Source organism: Rana temporaria, chromosome 8, assembly GCF_905171775.1.
Source record: "Rana temporaria chromosome 8, aRanTem1.1, whole genome shotgun sequence".
NCBI classification, from domain to species: domain Eukaryota; kingdom Metazoa; phylum Chordata; class Amphibia; order Anura; family Ranidae; genus Rana; species Rana temporaria.
The window spans coordinates 105,333,997-105,352,334 of record NC_053496.1 but is presented as its reverse complement, the minus strand read 5'-3'; the positions used below and the strand labels follow the sequence as shown (position 1 = coordinate 105,352,334).

General features: G+C 41.1%; 1 protein-coding gene across 6 annotated transcripts in view; it reads right to left on the bottom strand.

Moving 5' to 3' along the window:
• The window catches only part of COL13A1 (collagen type XIII alpha 1 chain), a 352,395-nt gene that overhangs the window by 85,732 nt on the left and 248,325 nt on the right, over positions 1-18,338 (bottom strand). For 3 of the 6 annotated variants that reach the window (XM_040320470.1, XM_040320472.1, XM_040320471.1), the window contains exons 15-17: positions 17,294-17,335; positions 16,028-16,054; positions 13,344-13,379 (exon numbers count right to left, since the gene is read on the bottom strand). In XM_040320470.1, the coding sequence (XP_040176404.1) occupies positions 13,344-13,379; positions 16,028-16,054; positions 17,294-17,335 (105 nt within the window). Of the gene's footprint in view, positions 1-2,698; positions 2,726-5,424; positions 5,488-13,343; positions 13,380-16,027; positions 16,055-17,293; positions 17,336-18,338 lie in introns of all 6 variants that reach the window. The other 3 variants (XM_040320469.1, XM_040320467.1, XM_040320468.1) reach the window with 2 other exon arrangements.

The following is an 18,338-nucleotide window of genomic DNA, read 5'->3' as shown; positions in this document are numbered from 1 at the left end:
CGTAACAGCACCGCCCTGAATGATATCATCCCCACTAAACTGCTGAAGGAATGTGCCGACATCCTGGCACCTCCTATCACGCAGCTTATCAACCAATCCTTCAGGGAAGGCATAGTGCCCTCCCAGTTGAAGGAGGGTATAATTCGACCCATCTTGAAGAAACCCAACCTGGACCCCAAGGACCCACTCCACCGTCGTCCAATAACAGGCCTAAATGTACTCTCAAAGGTAATGGAAAAAGTAGTGGTACAACAGCTGCAACATCATCTAGATACCCACAACCTACTTGATCAATTTCAATCGGGATTCCGGCCTGGACACGGGACAGAAACCGCATTGCTCAAAATATGGGACGACGCTCTCGAGGCCGCAGACGAAGGAGAATCTTGTCTTCTGGTTCTGTTGGACCTAAGCGCAGCCTTCGACACAGTAGACCACAAGCTTTTATTGACTCGGCTAGCTGAAGTAGCCAGAGTCGCAGAAGGCGATTTTTATGAATTAAAAAAAAGGGACAGTGTAAAAATAAAAAGTCAAATAAATAATAAAAAAAATGTCCTGTCGCTCCGAGCTCCAGCGCATAAGCGAATGCATACACATGTCACGCCCCCCACATACATCCTCTGTATCTCTAAACAGGTAACCTGTAACATTTTTTAAAGCGTCATCTATAGAGATTTTTAAGTACTGTATTTTGTTGCCATTCCACAAGAGTGTACAATGTTAAAGCACGACATGTTAGGTATCAATTTACTAGTAACATCATCTTTCATGTTATACAAAAAAAATTGGGCTAACTTTACTGTTTTCTTATAATTTTTATTTCCCCCGAAAAAATGCTTGTAAGACCGCTGCCCAAATTGGGTGTGACATGAAGTATTGCAATGATCTCCATGTTATTCCTTAGGGTCTTCTATAAGCACTATTTGTATTAAAATAATAGTATAACATAAACCAGTTCTGCTAACACAAATTTACCTTCTCTGAAACTGGCACCAACAAGTGTGGGCTAGAAAAATACATCAGCTTTTTGTCTGTGGCTGGCAGCTCTTAGCTGGGCCATGTAAGCTGTATGTTCAGTCAGTATGAAATGGTGGAAGGGATGGACACATTTTGTGAGGATGTTGGCTACTGGTTTTGCAACAGATATGTGTTTTAAAACAATATCTTGCTTTTCATTATGTTACATTGTATACATCTGTATGTTGTAGTCGTTCAGATGCTTATCAAAGGCCTCGTACACACGACCAGTTTCCTCGGCAGAATTCAGCTTCCGACCGAGTTTCTGGCTGAATTCTGCCGAGGAAACTGGTCGTGTGTACACTTTCGGCCGAGGAAGCCGACGAGGAGCTCGGCGAGGAAATAGAGAACATGTTCTCTATTTCCTCGTTGTTCAATGGGAGCTCTCGCCCCGCCGAGCTCCTCGGCGGCTTCAGGGCTGAACTGGCCGAGGAACTCGATGTGTTTGGCACGTCGAGTTCCTCGGCCGTGTGTACGAGGCTAAATAGTTTTTTAAAACTATCGATGCCCCCCCGCTGAAACCACCGCCTGTGGAAGGGAATTCCACATCCTTGCCACTGTTACAGTAAAGAACCCTCTACGTAGTTTAAGGTTAAACCTCTTTTCTTCTAATTTTAATGAGAGGCCATATGTCTTATTAAACTACCTTCCACGAAAAAGTTTATCCCTATCGTGGGGTCACCAGTACGGTATTTGTAAATTGAAATAATATCCCTTCTCAAGTGTCTCTTCTCCAGAGAGAATAAGTTCAGTGCTTGCAACCTTTCCTCATAACTAATATCCTCCAGACACTTTATTAGCTTTGTTGCCCTTTTTTGTACCCTCTTCATTTCCAGTACATCCTTTCCGAGGACTGTTGCCCATAACTGGACAGCATACTCCAGGTGCGACTGGAACAGAGTCTTGTGGGAGAATTATTGTTTCATCTCTGGAGTTTATCCCCTTTTTAATGCATGCCAATATTCAGTTTGCTTTGTTAACAGCAGTTTGGCATTGCATGCCATTTCTGAGCCTATCAGTCCTTTTCTATCCTAGATTCCCCAGATTCACCCCTAGTGAGTAGATTGCATTCATATTTTTGCCACCCAAATGCATTTTTTTACATTTTTCTACATTAAACCTCATTCGCCATGTAGTTGCCCACCCCATTCATTTGTTCAGATCCACATCCTGCAGAGAAGCTTATACAGAGATTGAGTTGTTTACCCTATCATCCAAGTCCTTTATGAACCAATTAAAAAGGTTCTTCTTTAACGTTATATGAATTGTAATGTATTTTAATGCCAAATTAGAAGCAGCAATGTTAACCAAGCATAAAGTGAGTTGAATTTGAAACAGATGACCAGAAGCACGAAGATATTATTGCAGGTAAGTCTGAGCCCTATTGTGTTTAAGCTAACAACCACAAGTTAAAACCCACGATGAAAACTGATCTTTTTTTTTTTTTCAAAGGCCTATATTAAATCCCAGCTGTCATAACAGATTCTTTCTTTCCCACTTTGCCTTCGGTTTACAGGATGCAGACAATAAGGGTTATTTGCCAATGTTATCTCTAAAGTTCACATCGGTAAATAACCCTTAACTGGTGTTGTTACATTTCTGAGAGTTTTCTTGTTTCCCAAAAGATGGATACAGGCATATACAACTTCATACAAAATAACAAGATCAGAAGAAGACCTACCTTCTGTCCCACCTCGCCCTGATCGCCCTGTTATGTTACAGAGAAGAAAGAAAGGAGAGAAAAACACAAAGCAGCAGACATGAAGGACAACTCGTACAGTCAGAGCAATAAGATCACGAAAGGCTGAACAGAGGTCTAGAATTCAGCATTTTTTCCTGAGCAATAGAAAAGGCTCCACATAAAAAAAAGCACTTGGCGGCATGCGATTCACTGTATTTGAACAATGTTTGCAATGAGTGCTTAGTATACAAACAGTGAAAGTAAAACATGCGTGTGGGAATGCAGGTGTATGTCGTGCCAGCAATGTGTTGGGTTAGCGCCAGAAAGCCTTTTAAAACCTAAGTTTGGAAACAAAGTCATGCATTTATTATTATAAAGCACTACTTCAAAATTAAATTTAGATCAATGTAACCTTCATATCCTTTTAAGCAATTCAGCAAATGTGCTAATGTGAAAAAAAAAATGAGATGAAGGGGAAAGTGGGGCGGTTGCCTGTAGCAACATCAGGCTCCAAGAATTAAATTCTGATATCACGTAAAAAAAATGGCTGCTAGAGTATACATGGTGGTTATGGACAACAGCCCCTATTTTCCTTTCATCCAGATTCTGTAAATCATTCGCTGAGTACATATTTGTACATTTTAGAGTATTTGAATTATAATTGCTTGTTACAAATTTCTATAATATGCATTACTGATGGTGAGCAGCCATATTGTAAAGGTAACAAGCCACAGAAGGTCTAATGGTAACTAAAGGATAATGAGATCAATGATGTACTAAGCATGCCCAGAGCATCTTACTTCAACCTGCTAATTATGAATAATTTATGAATTAGATGGGAATTAGATTGAAGTTGAAGTACATCCTATATATAGGCCTCTTATTTGTGTTATAAGTGCTATCCAAATAACATAATAACACACTATGGCATAAAAAGATCGACAACCTTGCAATATATTTCTATAAAGCACTTTGAAAATCAAATCACAATTTCTCTTTTTATCTTACAGAAATACTATGAAATATACTTATGTTCACAATGAAGCACCCTCAAGCAGCCAGAAGGTGCTTTGCTTTACTATACTATTTTATACTTCTACAGAGGTGTAATATTAGGTTACACTGTGGCACTATCGGGGTTCTAAAGAATGGGCCGATGCTCTGCTTCCCGCTTTGTATTACTACAAAAAGAGGGTTCATTTACTGAAGGCAAATAGTCTGTTGCAAGGAAATTTTCCCTTAGCTGAAAATTCACTTTGCAAACAATTAAGTTCAAAGAAAAAAAAAATGCATTTTTGCTGGTACATGATTGGGTGATGGAAATTAGCAGAGATTCACCTGATTTACTAAACAAAGGGAAACTGCACTTGCAAGGTGAACAGCCTATTTGCCCTAAGTAAGGCAAAGATGGTTCGAATCTCAGCTGGTTCCTGCTGAACTGGCCGAGATTCGAACCGTGTGTGGGTAGGCTGAATGTACCAAGTTGATTGATTGATCAACTTGGGTACAACCAGCCTGCCGGATTCACAAAAAACAGTTAAGACCAGCAAAGCAATCAAACAGAAACAACACACCAACAGTGCCGGGACAAGGCATCCAGCGCCCAGGGCAAAGATGCCAAACTGCACCCCCCTTCTCTTAAGCCTCGTACACACGAGCAGTCCATCCGATGAGAACGGTTTGAAGGACCATTGTCATCGGTTAACCGATGAAGCTGACTGATGGTCCGTCGCGCCTACACACCATCGGATAAAAAAACGATCGCGTCAGAACGCGGTGACGTAAAAAAAAACGAAGTTCAATGCTTCCAAGCATGCGTCGACTTGATTCTGAGCATGCGTGTATTTTTAACCAATAGTCGTGCCTACTAACGATCAGTTTTGACCTATCGGTTAGGAATCCATCGGTTAAATATAAGGCAAGTTGGCTTTTTTTTAACCGATGGTTAAATAACCGATGGGGCCCACACACGATCGGTTTTGACCGATGAAAACGGTCCATCAGACCGCTGTCCTCTGGTTAACCTATCGTGTGTACGAGGCCTAAGGGTTATGGTCTGGGCGCCCACATCCCTGCAATAAATCATTTTGCCCAGGGCAGCTTCCCCTCCTGCCCACCCCCTATCCCAGCCAGTTTAGTACTAAGACACAAAATGGTTGATTTACTAATACTGGAGAGTGCAAATTCTTATGCAGCACTGCATAGAAACCAATCAGCTTCCAATTTTTGTTTGTTAAATCTTAATTGAACAAGCTGAAGTTAGCAGCTTATGAACTACAATGCTCAGGTGCACCAGATTTTGCACTTTCTGGTTTAAGTATTTCAAACCCAGAGTATACAGTACAGCATATCTTAAAAAAACACACATAATCTACTTAAAATTCTAAATTCTTCAATTGCATGCCCAAGCAAATAGGAGCATTTTACATCTGATAGCTTTTCGAAATTGTAGAATGCAAAACACAGCAAATGCAAATTTTGGAAAAAGATAACCCCAATGTGTTAGGCTCAAAGCAGTTCCCATTTACATCCACACTGCTGATGCAAAGATAATCAGAAGAATTATCATGGTAAATCTGCAGATATGAAAAGCTCCTGTCTATTCATAACTCTAACCTGGTTATTTTTCATTTAAAAGATGCACATTGGCTATTATCAAACTGCATGCTTGCAATACACACACTCTTGAACCATAAACTCAGCAACAAGGTTATTTGTACTAATACCTTTACACCTGCCGTTCCAGGAAGCCCAAGTGCCCCTGGCAAGCCAGCTTCACCCACTTCCCCCTAACAACAGGAAATATGAGTAACAGCGGAGAAATGTACTTAGCAAGATTAAGGACTAAAAAAAAAAAATAGCAATATTACAAACTTAGAAATGAATCCATTGCAAAGTACAATTACTGCCACATAGAACAAAAATAAGTAAACTCTAGCTTTCTCTTACTTTGTTGCTCTGCATGCCATGAGAAGCACTGTTAGAGCCTGTTCACACAGGGGCGACTCGTCAGGTGACTCAGCTGCCTGATAAGTCGCACTCCACTCTGTTCAATGGAACCGTTCTAATAGGAGCGACTCAAGTTGCTCCGACTTAGAAAAAGGTTCTTGTACGACTTTGGGGGGGGGGGGGGTCTCGGGGCGACTTGCATTGACTTCAATACAGAAGTAATTTTGCAAGTCACCCCCTGAAGTCATCTTGAGATCGCCTTGCCGAGTTGCCCCCAAAGTCGTGCCGCCCCTGTGTGAACCGGGTCTAACACTAAACTGTCAGTGACTGCTAACAGCCAATCAAATATGTGTGATGTGAACTGAACTTTTCTGTATTACTAGAAACTGTCTTAAAAGCATAGTGAATACTCGTTGGAACTAAATAGGCTTTCCTATACTCTACCGTATATATCAGCATTGAGAATAACTACTTCAAAGAGAATTACAAATTTACAAATGGGTGGAGGGGGTTAAAAGGAGTGTAGCTTTATGAATGAAAGGGGAATATAGCAGACTGAATATAACAAGAGAATCTATAGACTTTTTAATGTTTACAAGTGTATACAGGTGGTTTGACTCAAGGTCAAGGTAATGTTATCATTATCAATGCATGTTCATGTTTTAATCACTTTGCCACATCGACCCTCTACACCAGGGATCTTCAAACTACGGCCCTCCAGTTGTTCAGGAACTACAATTCCCATCATGCTCAGTCATGTCTGTGAATGTCAAGAGGTTTACAATGCCTCATGGGATGTGTAGTTCCGCAACAGCTGGAGGGCCGTAGTTTGAGGATCCCTGCTCTACACAAATCTACCATTCCAACGTACACAGGCACTTTTTCATACAACCATATCCAAATCTTAAGACCACCTTGGATCTCATGTAGTCATCTCACACTTAAAAGGTACAACCACTTTAAGGAGGAGTTCCAGCTTGTTAAAAAAATAAAATAAAAGTCAGCAGCTACGAAAACTGTAGCTGCTGACTTTTAGAATAAGGATACTTACCTGTCAATGGAGCCCCCCGATGTCGGCAACAGAAGCCGACCCGTCCATAGGTTTTGAGTACAGGCACTGGCATCCTTACTAAGGGAAAAAGGAAGTGAAGCCTTGTGGCTTCGCAGCCTATTTCCTACTGTGCATGTATAAGTTGCGCTGCACTTTCTGAATCTGGCCCTGTCTTCCACTTTTGGGTGGAACTCTGTTTTAATCTGCCATTTAACACTGCAATTAATTTTACTCTAACCCTGTAAATTAGCCTACCATATCACATAGTTACAACCATGGCACTACCTGCCTGGAGTTGGCATGTTCTCCCTGTGCTTGTGTGGGTTTCCTCTGGGAACTCCGGTTTCCTCCCACACTCCAAAGACATGCAGGTAGGTTAATTGGCTCATGTCTAAATTGGCCCTAGTATGTGTACATATGAATGCAAGGTAAGTCACCATACATTGCCGGCTGAACAAAAGACAATGATCAGTGTATGGGCTGCCTTAGGAACAATAGATTGTAAGTTCCATCAGGGCAGGGAATAACGTGAATGCACAATATATATATATATATATATATATATATATATATATATATGTATGTAAAACACTATATAAATTGTTGGCACTATATAAATAACTGTAATTAATACCTAGCATATCTAGCACCTGGGCCGGATAATTTTTTCAACCTCCCTCCCCCATCCAAATTGGCTGGGTGGGGGAGAAGAATTGGGCAGTGAAGGGCAGACAGCAGAAGCATCTGTATGTTCAACTGCAACCTTATACAGAAACAGTGAACTTAATATATCTATGATGACATGAATTAAACTGCTATTATCTAAATATTTTGACTAAATTATATATGATATCACATATAATGCTTAATATACAAAGCATCTAGCAAAGACTAAAATATGTAAAATATCCCCAGTGGAGGCAGGGAGTCAACTGGCTGTCTAATGTGCCATAACAAATCACTTTAGTGTTTAAAACAGCATGATAGGCAGCAACCCCTTCCGACTGGCAGTATAATTAGCAGCAATAGTTTTCTTAGCATTTGTGTAAAATGCTTAGCCATCAATCTCATCTGGAGACCATTACCCAAGTCAGTGTAAAGTGTGCACTGTGGAATAATAGATTTTCAGATATTATACAGAGCAAAATATGAGTTTAAGTGCTTTCAGGATCTCATGTTTGGATTATATAAAGAAGTCACATGTCCAAACCAACAGTACTAATTAGAAGAGCTCTTCTTGCTACCACGATAGATGATCGGTGTCATTTATACAGTGATCTGTGCAATTTTTTTAGCTCTGATCACTGTCCGCCGCAATGTTGCAGTCCCGCAAAAAATCGCTGATCACTGCTATTACTAGTAAAAAATAAAAATAATAATAAATATAAATATAAATAAAAATGTAATAAATCTACCCCCTATTTTGTAGACGCTATAACTTTTGAGCAAACCAATCAATATACACTTATTGAGATTTTTTCTACCAAAAATATATAGAAGAATACATATTGGCCTAAACTGATGAATAAATTCTTTATTTTTTTTATTGAATATGTGTTATAGCAAAAAGTAAAATATTTATTTTTTTATTGTTGATCTTTTTTGTTTATAGCGCACAAAAATTAAATCGCAGAGGTGATCAAATACCACCAAAAGAAATCTCTATTTGTGGAAAAACAAGGACATCATATTTATTTGGGTACAACGTCGCACGCCTGTGTCAGTTAAAGTAACGCAGTGCCGTATTGCAAAAAATGGCCTGGTCATTAAGGGGATAAATCCTTACGGGGCTGAAGTGGTTAAGAGACTATTTTACTGCTCACCAATCACCAGAACTAGTGTCCCCACTGGAAGATTTTCCCTCTATTACTTTTCTGGAGAAAACCCCAAATTTAGGACTTTCTTTTACTGTCAATGATAATGGTAAACAGGACAAATAGAGAATGAATCTCCCTAATATCTGGCAGGAATTCTAATCCCTCTCCCCTCTATCCAAAACTGAAAAAAGGTTTGCCTTTATTTATACTTTGTGTGTGGTATAGTGATACATATCCTAACTGTAGGTTATAACATGCTTCCCGATGGGAGGACATTATCACTTAGCGTAAGCTCTGAATGTCTGGGCTATGAGTAGATACAAGGGTTTTTGGAGGCTAGATAGGGGTGTAATAAATTTGTTCCCAGTCCCAAGCTAGCATTGGTAAACCTCCCTGTTCCTTTATTAGGTCCAGGCTAATAATATAATGTTTCTTTACTGCTTGATTTGACTCTATAATGTTGAAATATGCACTATTAGGCCTATTGAATTCAATTAAACTTGTAATTGAGAACAGTTTGGAGAATTACTGAGTTCCTTCAAAGGGGCAGTTGATCTGAGTTTGACAGGCGGTTGTCTAACTCTGCACACCGAGTTAAAAATTACGTGGCCATGGCATATGTGCAGCTCCATCTGGCTATAATGGAACAGTTCATATATTCACTGGGGGGGAGGGAGGGAGGCGTTAAGACCCCTTTCACACTGGGGCGTTTTTCGGGCGTTTTTTAGGCGCTTTGGCGTTTAAAAAAAAGCCTGTAAAGCGCCTGAAAGAAGCCTCATCTGCAATCCCAATGTGAAAGCCCAAGTGCTTTCAGAGGCCTTTCACACTGCCAGCGCCCGAAAAACGCTGGTAAAGCGCTGCTAAGACCCCTTTCACACTGAGGCGCTTTTCAGGCGCTTTGGCGTTAAAAAAAGCTTCCTCAATGGGAAGGGGGCTTTAGGAGCGGTGTATTAACCGCTCCTAAAGCGCTGCAAAGAAGCTGCATGCAGGACTTTTTTTGACGCCCTGCCAGCTCAGCGCCTCAGTGTGAAAGCACTCAGGCTTTCACATTGGGATTGCAGATGCAGCTTCTTTCAGGCGCTTTTTTTTAACGCTAAGACCACTTTCACACTGGGGTGTTTTTCAGGCGCTTTAGTGTGAAAGCACTCGAGCTTTCACATTGGGATTGCAGATGCAGCTTCTTTCAGGCGTTTTACAGGCGCTTTTTTTAACGCTAAAGCGCTTGAAAAATGCCCCAGTGTGAAAGGGCCCTAAGACTGCCGCTCAACTGCCAGTTTCTACCACACAACTGAAAGAGCACATGTGAACACAACACGTTAATGTTATTGGGGAACACATATATTTTCAGAAATATCTTTATACCTTGTGTGGTTGAGGTAAAATGTGTCATGCTTTCAGATGTATTAAAGTGATACTAAAGGTACAAATATTTTTACCTTAATGCATTCCTTGCAGTAAACTAAAAAAAATCTATTTCTCTGAGAAATGTAAAATAATGTATTTGGGTGGCCAAAATATGAATGCAATCTACTCACTAGGGGGTGAACCTCTGGGGGAATCTAGGATGGAAAAGGACCCGGGGGTCCTAATAGATGACAGGCTCAGCAATGGCATGCAATGCCAAGTTGCTGCAAGCAAAGCAAACAGAATATTGCCATGCATTAAAAAGGGGGTCAACTCCAGAGATAAAGTGATAATTCTCCCACTCTACAAGACTCTGGTCTGGCCACACCTGGAGTATGCTGTCCAGTTCTGGGCTCCAGTCCTCAGGAAGAATGTGCTGGAAATGGAGAGAGTCCAGAGAAGGGCAACACAACTAATAAAGGGACTGGAGGACCTTAGTTATGAGGAAAGGTTATGAGCCCTGAACTTATTCTACTATGTATCTATCTATCTATCTATCTATCTATCTATCTATCTATCTATCTATCTATCTATCTATCTATCTATCTATCTATAAAGCCACATCATACAAAAACAACAAGCGTCGCTGTGTTTGGGACTTTATCTCCTTCTCCATGGGGTGTTATCTGGGGTATATACTGCTATACTGTATACTTTGTATTTCTATGTGATATTTTATTCTATGTTGCATCTGACACACACACACACACACACACACACACACACTCACACTCACTGTTTTGTCCTTTTGGTACATCAGCATTAAGATAATTTTATGTACTGATTGTGTGCTAGTTTATTGCTTTTCATTTATGTGAACAATATGGGTGCTGCTATCACTGACCTTCTTTCAGAAATTCTAGTTTTCTCATTGTTATACAGACACACAATCCTTACACATATACAGTCTATATCTCACACATGTTCTGGGTCAGTGATTCAAAATATTGAAGCACGAAGGTCAGCATGACAGCTAGGCAATCAGAAGAGGTTAGCACTGAGGCCTTCATATTTCTTTCATGACAGGCTTGCTTTAGGGGACCATTGGATTATCCTGAAGTAGTTCATTTTAGCTTGCAGTAATAAATCTAGGAATCTTCAGAAATGTCTGCCTTCAAAATCATATTAAATACATTCCCTCTTATATCTCCCATGCCCCATTGTTGGCAATTATGCCTGATAATGGGTAGTCTATTTACTTCTATTGTTGGGGCATTCATGTACACAGTAGATGGAAGTTCCAGATGCTGCGGGGCTATGGCATGGACATGGGGAGAACTGGGAGAAGACCGAGTTTCAGCCAAGCACTTGGGTAGACAAATTTTATCAGGGGGTGGAGAGCGGGACATATGGAGACATGTGATTAATTGTTTCAGTTTTCCTTTTGTAAGTGTAAAGAACACCACAATGTCTACTATTTGGACAAAAAAATAATAGACACACATTCATATTGTCTTTCTTTTCCTAGAAAGAGATATGTCATCTAAATAAGTCAATCTTCAATGGCTTAAAGCCATCTGATACCACATACAGTGTAATGTAATACATTCCTTTTAATCTGGCATGGCCTGTTGTTAACTGTTTTATCTGTAAGTGTAGAAATACACCCTTAACTAGATTGTATTAAAAGCCGAAAGAAGCACGTCGGTGCGCAGGTGCCGTATAGTGCCGACTCGCAGTCCGGTTTCTTTCGGCAACTCGTGACGCGCCAGTGGCAAGCTTTTGTAATCCCGTCAATCAGCCTGTGAATAGGAACGCCCACTCCCGCGGGATTTACTACCCGGAAGCCGGGGGGGGGGAAGTAGAGATAAAACGGTATGTACGGCAAAAAAAAAAACGATCAGCATACTGTCAGTCTCAGGCCCCATACACACGAGAGGATCCATCCGCTGGAATTGATCCGCGGACCGGCTCCAGCGGATAGATCCCCTGGTGTGTACGATCCAGCGGATCTGTTTCCGTGGATTTTTATCCCCTGGGATGGATTTCCAGCGGATAAAAATTTTAAGACATGCTTTAAAATCTATCCGCTTGAATCCATCCCAACGGATTGATCCGCTGGTCTGTACAGACTCACCGGATCAATCCGTCCGAATCAATCCCCCGCATGCGTCGTAATGATTTGACGCATGCGTGGAATTCCTCATATGACAGCGTCGCGCACGTCGCAGCGTCATCATCGCGTCGACGGCGCGACACGTCATCGCGATGGGATTTCGGCGCGGATTTCGATCCGATGGTGAGTACACTCCATCGGATCAAAATCCTCGAGAGGATTTATCCGCGGAAACGGTCCGGTGGACTGTATCCGCGGATAAATCCTCTCGTGTGTATGGGGCCTCAGAAGTCAGCTCAATGTATTGTTAGAATTTTTTTTTAGGGTGAACCCCCGCTTTAACAATTAACTTTTACATGTCATTATTTCATGCATGCTGGCTGTGGATTCACAAGTGGGTCAAAAACATTCCCTCTTGCATTGAAGGGTCCTAAATCTGTCCTAAATGTACTTCACTATAACACTGAGCAGTACAATATCAGTTACAGCCAAAAGAAAAAAGGTACAAAAACGTACCCCTGCACACAATACAGGATAATTCTCCAACCCTGCAGTGCCCAATCATATGACCACAATTCAACCCCCAGGAACAAAAAAAAGACATCCCTGTGCAATCCAATCACTCCAGTTGAAGCTTACACAGGACAAGGCCTAGCTTTGCTCCTATTTGACAGCGCTGCATCAATCACCTAGTACCAGAGCTGTGACATGGAATGAATCACATGTTCCGCCAGGTATTTCCTTCACTCCTAATGGTCAAACAGAGTTGCAAGGGATCCAAGGAAAAGTGTGCTGCTGTTAAGGGAGGAATTAAAGCAGACATTTTGTGTCTCAGCTACGACTGGGACTGAGCTTGGAAGCTGATTTCACTCAGGGGTTAAAATAAACTGTTTACTTTGCAGGGGAAGTTACACTTTGCAAGATAATTTTCCCCATTAAATGAGGTGACGCTCTGCTGACTTCCAAAATCCAATCATGTGCAAACAAAAATCGTGTTTTTTATTTTTTAGAATTCTCCTTGGATGTTATTGGGTATTTTACTATTTTTTGCAAAGTGGCATTACAGCTCTTTCCCTAAGCTTTGGGGAAAATTCCCTTGTAAAGTGCAACTTTCCTTACACAATAAGCAGCCGATTTGCCTTTAGTAAATCAACCCCACAGGCTTCTAAGTGGTTTGTTAAAGCATTATGTGAATGCATGTAAGATAACAAAATACACTTCATAAAGAGTTATTATTACTATGTGTGTGTGCCAGAGATATTTCACATGTATCAGCAGATATTATCACACTGTTTATCCTTCAGATTGTTGTTACATATTACATTCCTTTATAGCAGCAGAGCGGACCAAACTCTGTCATCTTCTTACCTTCCTTCCCGGGATTCCTGCAGTCCCTGACTCTCCCTGCAAAACAAATAAACCTCTAAGAATTTTTCGTTTGTTCAGGAAAAAGGGTGGAAATAAACATAAGACATGACCAGAGCTTTGAACAGATGTTGGACCAATTCAGCAAAGCCTTGCTATTATGCAATAAGACACATTTTTAGAATTCAAGTTGTTCTATATCATAAAATATATATTGGTTGTCCTGTTCTGTTATACATTAGCATTGTTTCGCAAGCCCGGTAAACCAGCATTGTTAGCTTAAACCTCAGCAGTCCTGAGTGGGGGCTGCACTCCTTCCAGTGTACAGATGGGGGCCGTAGTGACTATAACACAAACCACGGTGAAACAATCAGACATTGCTAGCACTCTATTGCGAACCTATACTGTACACTCTTATTTAAGCAGTCATGTCAGTCAAGTAAGCCAACGTTTTGGGGGAACTCAGGATCTCTTCCTCAAGACGCCATAATGACAGTCACTATGTGAACTCAAAAAAGGAACCCTTTCGTGGCTCTGAAACCTTGACTTACTTGACTGATGTGGCATCACACAAATAAAAGAAGGTATATATTTGTAACAAAGTGCTGGTGATCGATTAACTGAGGACCTCTCACATTCTGTAGTACTTTAAGGCTTAGTGCACACAACCACATTATATAGTACTGCAACATGTATACGTAAAGGTCTGTTATGCTGCCTTTCATTATGAATGGTACACCACTGTGAAAAGGCAATGAACCTGTGTTGCTGAGTGTGGTAGCAGTCATGAAAAAAATGTGATACCTTAATGCAACCCATGTTAAGGCATTTTAACGTGTGGACTCAGGGCCAGTGCTCCCGCTAGACGAACTAGACTGACGACTAGGGCGGACTGCTGCCTAGGGGCGCAGCCACAACCTGCTGGCTTCCATGTTAGCATGGGCAGAAAACACGAGGCAGAGGATGGGGCAGGCATGAGGTCAGAGGAGGAGGCGGGCACAGCTGGGGAGGCAGGCATGAGGTCAGCGGAGAAGGTATGCACAGCTGGGGAGGCGGGCATGAGGTCAGCAGAGGAGGTGGGCACAGCTGGGGAGGTGGAGGAAGTGGAACTCTTAACGTAGCTGCCAAATCCGGTGAGTCTGCTCTCTGATCTGGCCACCCACGCTGCCCCAGACAAGACTAACGTCACCCCGGCAGCAGCCCCCCCCCCCCACAGGTGGGTGGGTTAGACTAGGGCGCAAAATAGTTAAGTTAAACACCGGCCCTGTGTGGAGTAATGCAACTATTTGTGCAGGTTGCAACATGTATTGCATGTCTTGTAAATGCATTTAAGGGGGAATACCAATGCACATACACTTTACCCTTCAACAAATCACAATGCATACATTTTCATGATCACACACATCCCCTCTACTGCGTTAGCAAAAAAATAGGTAAGGTTCATTTTTAGGTGCATTAAACATGATCAGGGCCTATACAAAATTAGAAGACAGGCATCATGCGTCAGCTCCCATCATAAAATGCATGACATTTGGAAAAATGTAAATACATAAATGTGAAAGGGCCCCTAAGGATGGCTCCAGATGCATTTTACCCACAGTTTAGTCATTGCTTTATAGGTTCGAGATTTGGCATTGCCGCATATAACAGCAGGATTGCCTATGGTTTCAGAGGCACCTTGTAACCTTTTTTCTGCCACCGACATATGTCATACTTAGCCAGCAGCAGGATGGGTTATGCACACACCTGGCTACTACAGCAGCAGGCATTGCATGTAAGCCTGACAAGCTGTCTATCGGATGTCAGCTGGAAGTGATCAGGTGGTTGTATAGCCACCTCATTGCTTCCTTGAACCTCTGGTGCTCATCCCGCACGACCCCCCTGCCACATTTCCTGGGCTCTGCAATCCCATGGCAGTTGTTATCTGGTAGAGGGGAGGGAAACTAGTAAACATCCATTCCTTGACCTTCCCTAGTTAGAATGAACCCGGAAGTGACGCATATTCCCTCACTTTTTATTTGCATACAAAAATGTCAATTGAACTACACATGTCATACTGTATATCTCAACACACCAGATTTAAGACTTGACAATCTCTTTTCTCTGCGAAAACTCATTTTTATAACTCGACTAAGAAAATTGGGTAATATATTGTGTTTGTGGGACCTAAATGAACTAAAGATGTACATTAATAATTTGTGGCATAACATTTTATTCTCCAGGGTTTCTGCTTTCAGAAAATATATTGGAGATTTTAACTAATCCTTGGTCTTAACATGATTTTTTTATAAATGTGTGGGAAAAAAAAAGGTAAAACCGATTCTGGCAGTAAAAGAGGTAAATGGTAGTTTTTTTGTTTTTTTTTTAATCTGGCTTGCTGGCTGGCAGGTCTTAGTCCTGGGGAATTTGTCTCATGCAGTCAACTGTTACTGCCATGTACTAGTTTCTGGCTAGATATAAACTGATAAGCTGTTTGCTATTCTCTATCTTAGTTGCTATGGACAACGCAGACAGAAACACAGTAATAAATGAGGCCACTGATTGCCACCCGGGGATCAGACATACAAGAGATAGTTCACCATATAAGTTGCAGCTCTATGCAATATTTCTATCTGTATTACTATGTAGGAGCATGTGACCTACATTTGTTCTCAAACAAAATCAGTGCACATAAACATTTTCCTTACCTTGGGTCCCTGAGGTCCAGGCATGCCCTGAGGATAAAGGAAACAATTGCATATAAGTAACAGAAAAAAAATAGCTCATTATTATGTATATACACTCATGAATAAAACATTAATCTTCACGGCTTCGTTTATAAATTCTGACCCTAATAAATAGAACAGGATATAAAACAGATAAGAAAAAAATCATGCGTCACGTTTTGCATAGATGGTCCTTGAATTTAGAGATGCATTTTGTTGTACGCCACAAAATTTTCATTTAATGCATGTATCACATCACAAAGAGATGCAGAATAATATATTTTTTTAAAGGCACAGCTGTTTAATTCTCCCAATGTAGCCTCTTAATAATATTGTTTTATATAGTATAAAGTTGTTTAGTTCTCACTTTTCACCACTAAATGTTCCCACTTGTCTTTAGTTCCTTAATTGGAATTGTTTAGTTCTATCAAGGCGGGGAGCCAGGCGTGACATCTGTCTGTTCTCTGCCAAGGACTCAGGGTGCCATCTTGGTAAATTCTGTGTTTGGAAAAGACGCAGAACTCTCCATAAATTTGGTTGCCCATCTTTGACACAAGAAGGCTTAATAAAGCCCCAACCAGGTTTCGTGGTGAGCTCTGCACTGTGGGGACAGAGTTACGTTGCCTAAGGAGAGATAAGCCTAGTGCAGGGAAAGGTTCCTGAGGGGTTGGGATAGTACAGGCAGTAGCCAATTTCCCCTAGAATACTTTTCTGAGTTTGGGAAAGGACCTTGCAGCTAGGGTTGCCACTTCATCCCTTTAAACCTGAACACATATGAATTACACTGAAGCTTATTTAATGCAGATAAGGCAAGTGAGATAAATTACCACCTTAATCAGCCACAGAATATGTGTAACTAATATGTGTTCGAAGCCTCGCACATGCACAGTAGGGTTCTCGGAGTTAAGCCTTAAGACTACACTGCCGGGTTCCCTTACCTGTAATGTCGGCCGCCGACGTGCCTTGGTTTATATTTGGGTCGGCTTTTACACGAGTATATGCGGTAAGTATACTATTATTAAAAGCCAGCAGCTGCAGTATGTGTAGCTGCTGGCTTTTAATTTGTGCAGTGGTGGGTGGACCTCCGCTTTGAAGAGAAAATATAATGCAAAACGTATCAATAACACATCAAAATGGCAACACTTGACTTGGCTTGGATTACCCAGTTAGCAGAACACAGATCTATAGGTTCTGCATAGAGCACAAAGCTGTTGTAAATTGTAAAATACCTTTAAAAGGCAAACTTACTTTTCCATCTTTTCCTGGCTTGCCAGGCTCACCTGCTTTTCCCTGGGGCGAAAGAAAAAAGTTAGCACATCAGATAATTAAACTGTTCAAGCTCCTGATTTAAAACTACTCTTCTGCAGCCTGGGAATAGCACATGGTTGGTCGGGACATCAAAGTCACTCTGGATCTTTTTTTAGTTTGAATTTCTGCTGAGACTAGGATCATTACATGTCAGAGTGTTACTTCCTCTGCCTGGTATTTAACAAGAGTCTGGAGTGGAGGAAATAACATTGGTGTCAGCCACTGGCACATGTGTTTGGATAATGATAGCTTTGATAACGAAAAGGAGCAATGAAAACACTGAAGGAGATGTATGTGTACCCCTGACCCCATCTCTAACAGACTAAATCAACAATACAAGGAAAAGTAATGATAACATCTCTAAATCTAAGGGATACAACATTAGGTCCATATGATAAAATAACTTTTTTCCTCTTGCAGTTTTCCATACAAATGCACTATATAGACTGACTTCACATACACTATATTACCAAAAGTATTGGGACGTCTGCCTTTACATGAACATGAACTTTAGTGGCATCCCAGTCTTAGTCCATAGGGTTCAAAATTTGCAGCTATAACAGCTTCAACTTTTCTGGGAAGGCTGTCCACAAGGTTTAGAAGTGTTTCTGTGGGAATGTTTTCCAAATTATACCTCCAACTTTCTATCTGCCATTCACACCCATGGGTGCCTGGATCTTTAGGTTAAACATGCAAAGAAGCATCAGTCGTTGTGCCTCAATTTGAGTTACAAACGTGATTAAATAGAAATGTGGTTCTAAATCAAAGTACCAACTGAATGGACATTTTATATTCTCTCTTTATACATGGCTACGTCTTTTGGAAATGGGAAAATTGCTCCATAAGGAAGCAACTGCTGTGGGAAAAAACGTGTTGAATATATTGCATTTCACTGATGTCAAAATGATACCATGATAGCACATTAAGACTGAAAATATTACATTTTGAAAATGGCCTGCACAAGTTTTGCTTCCACCAGTGTACA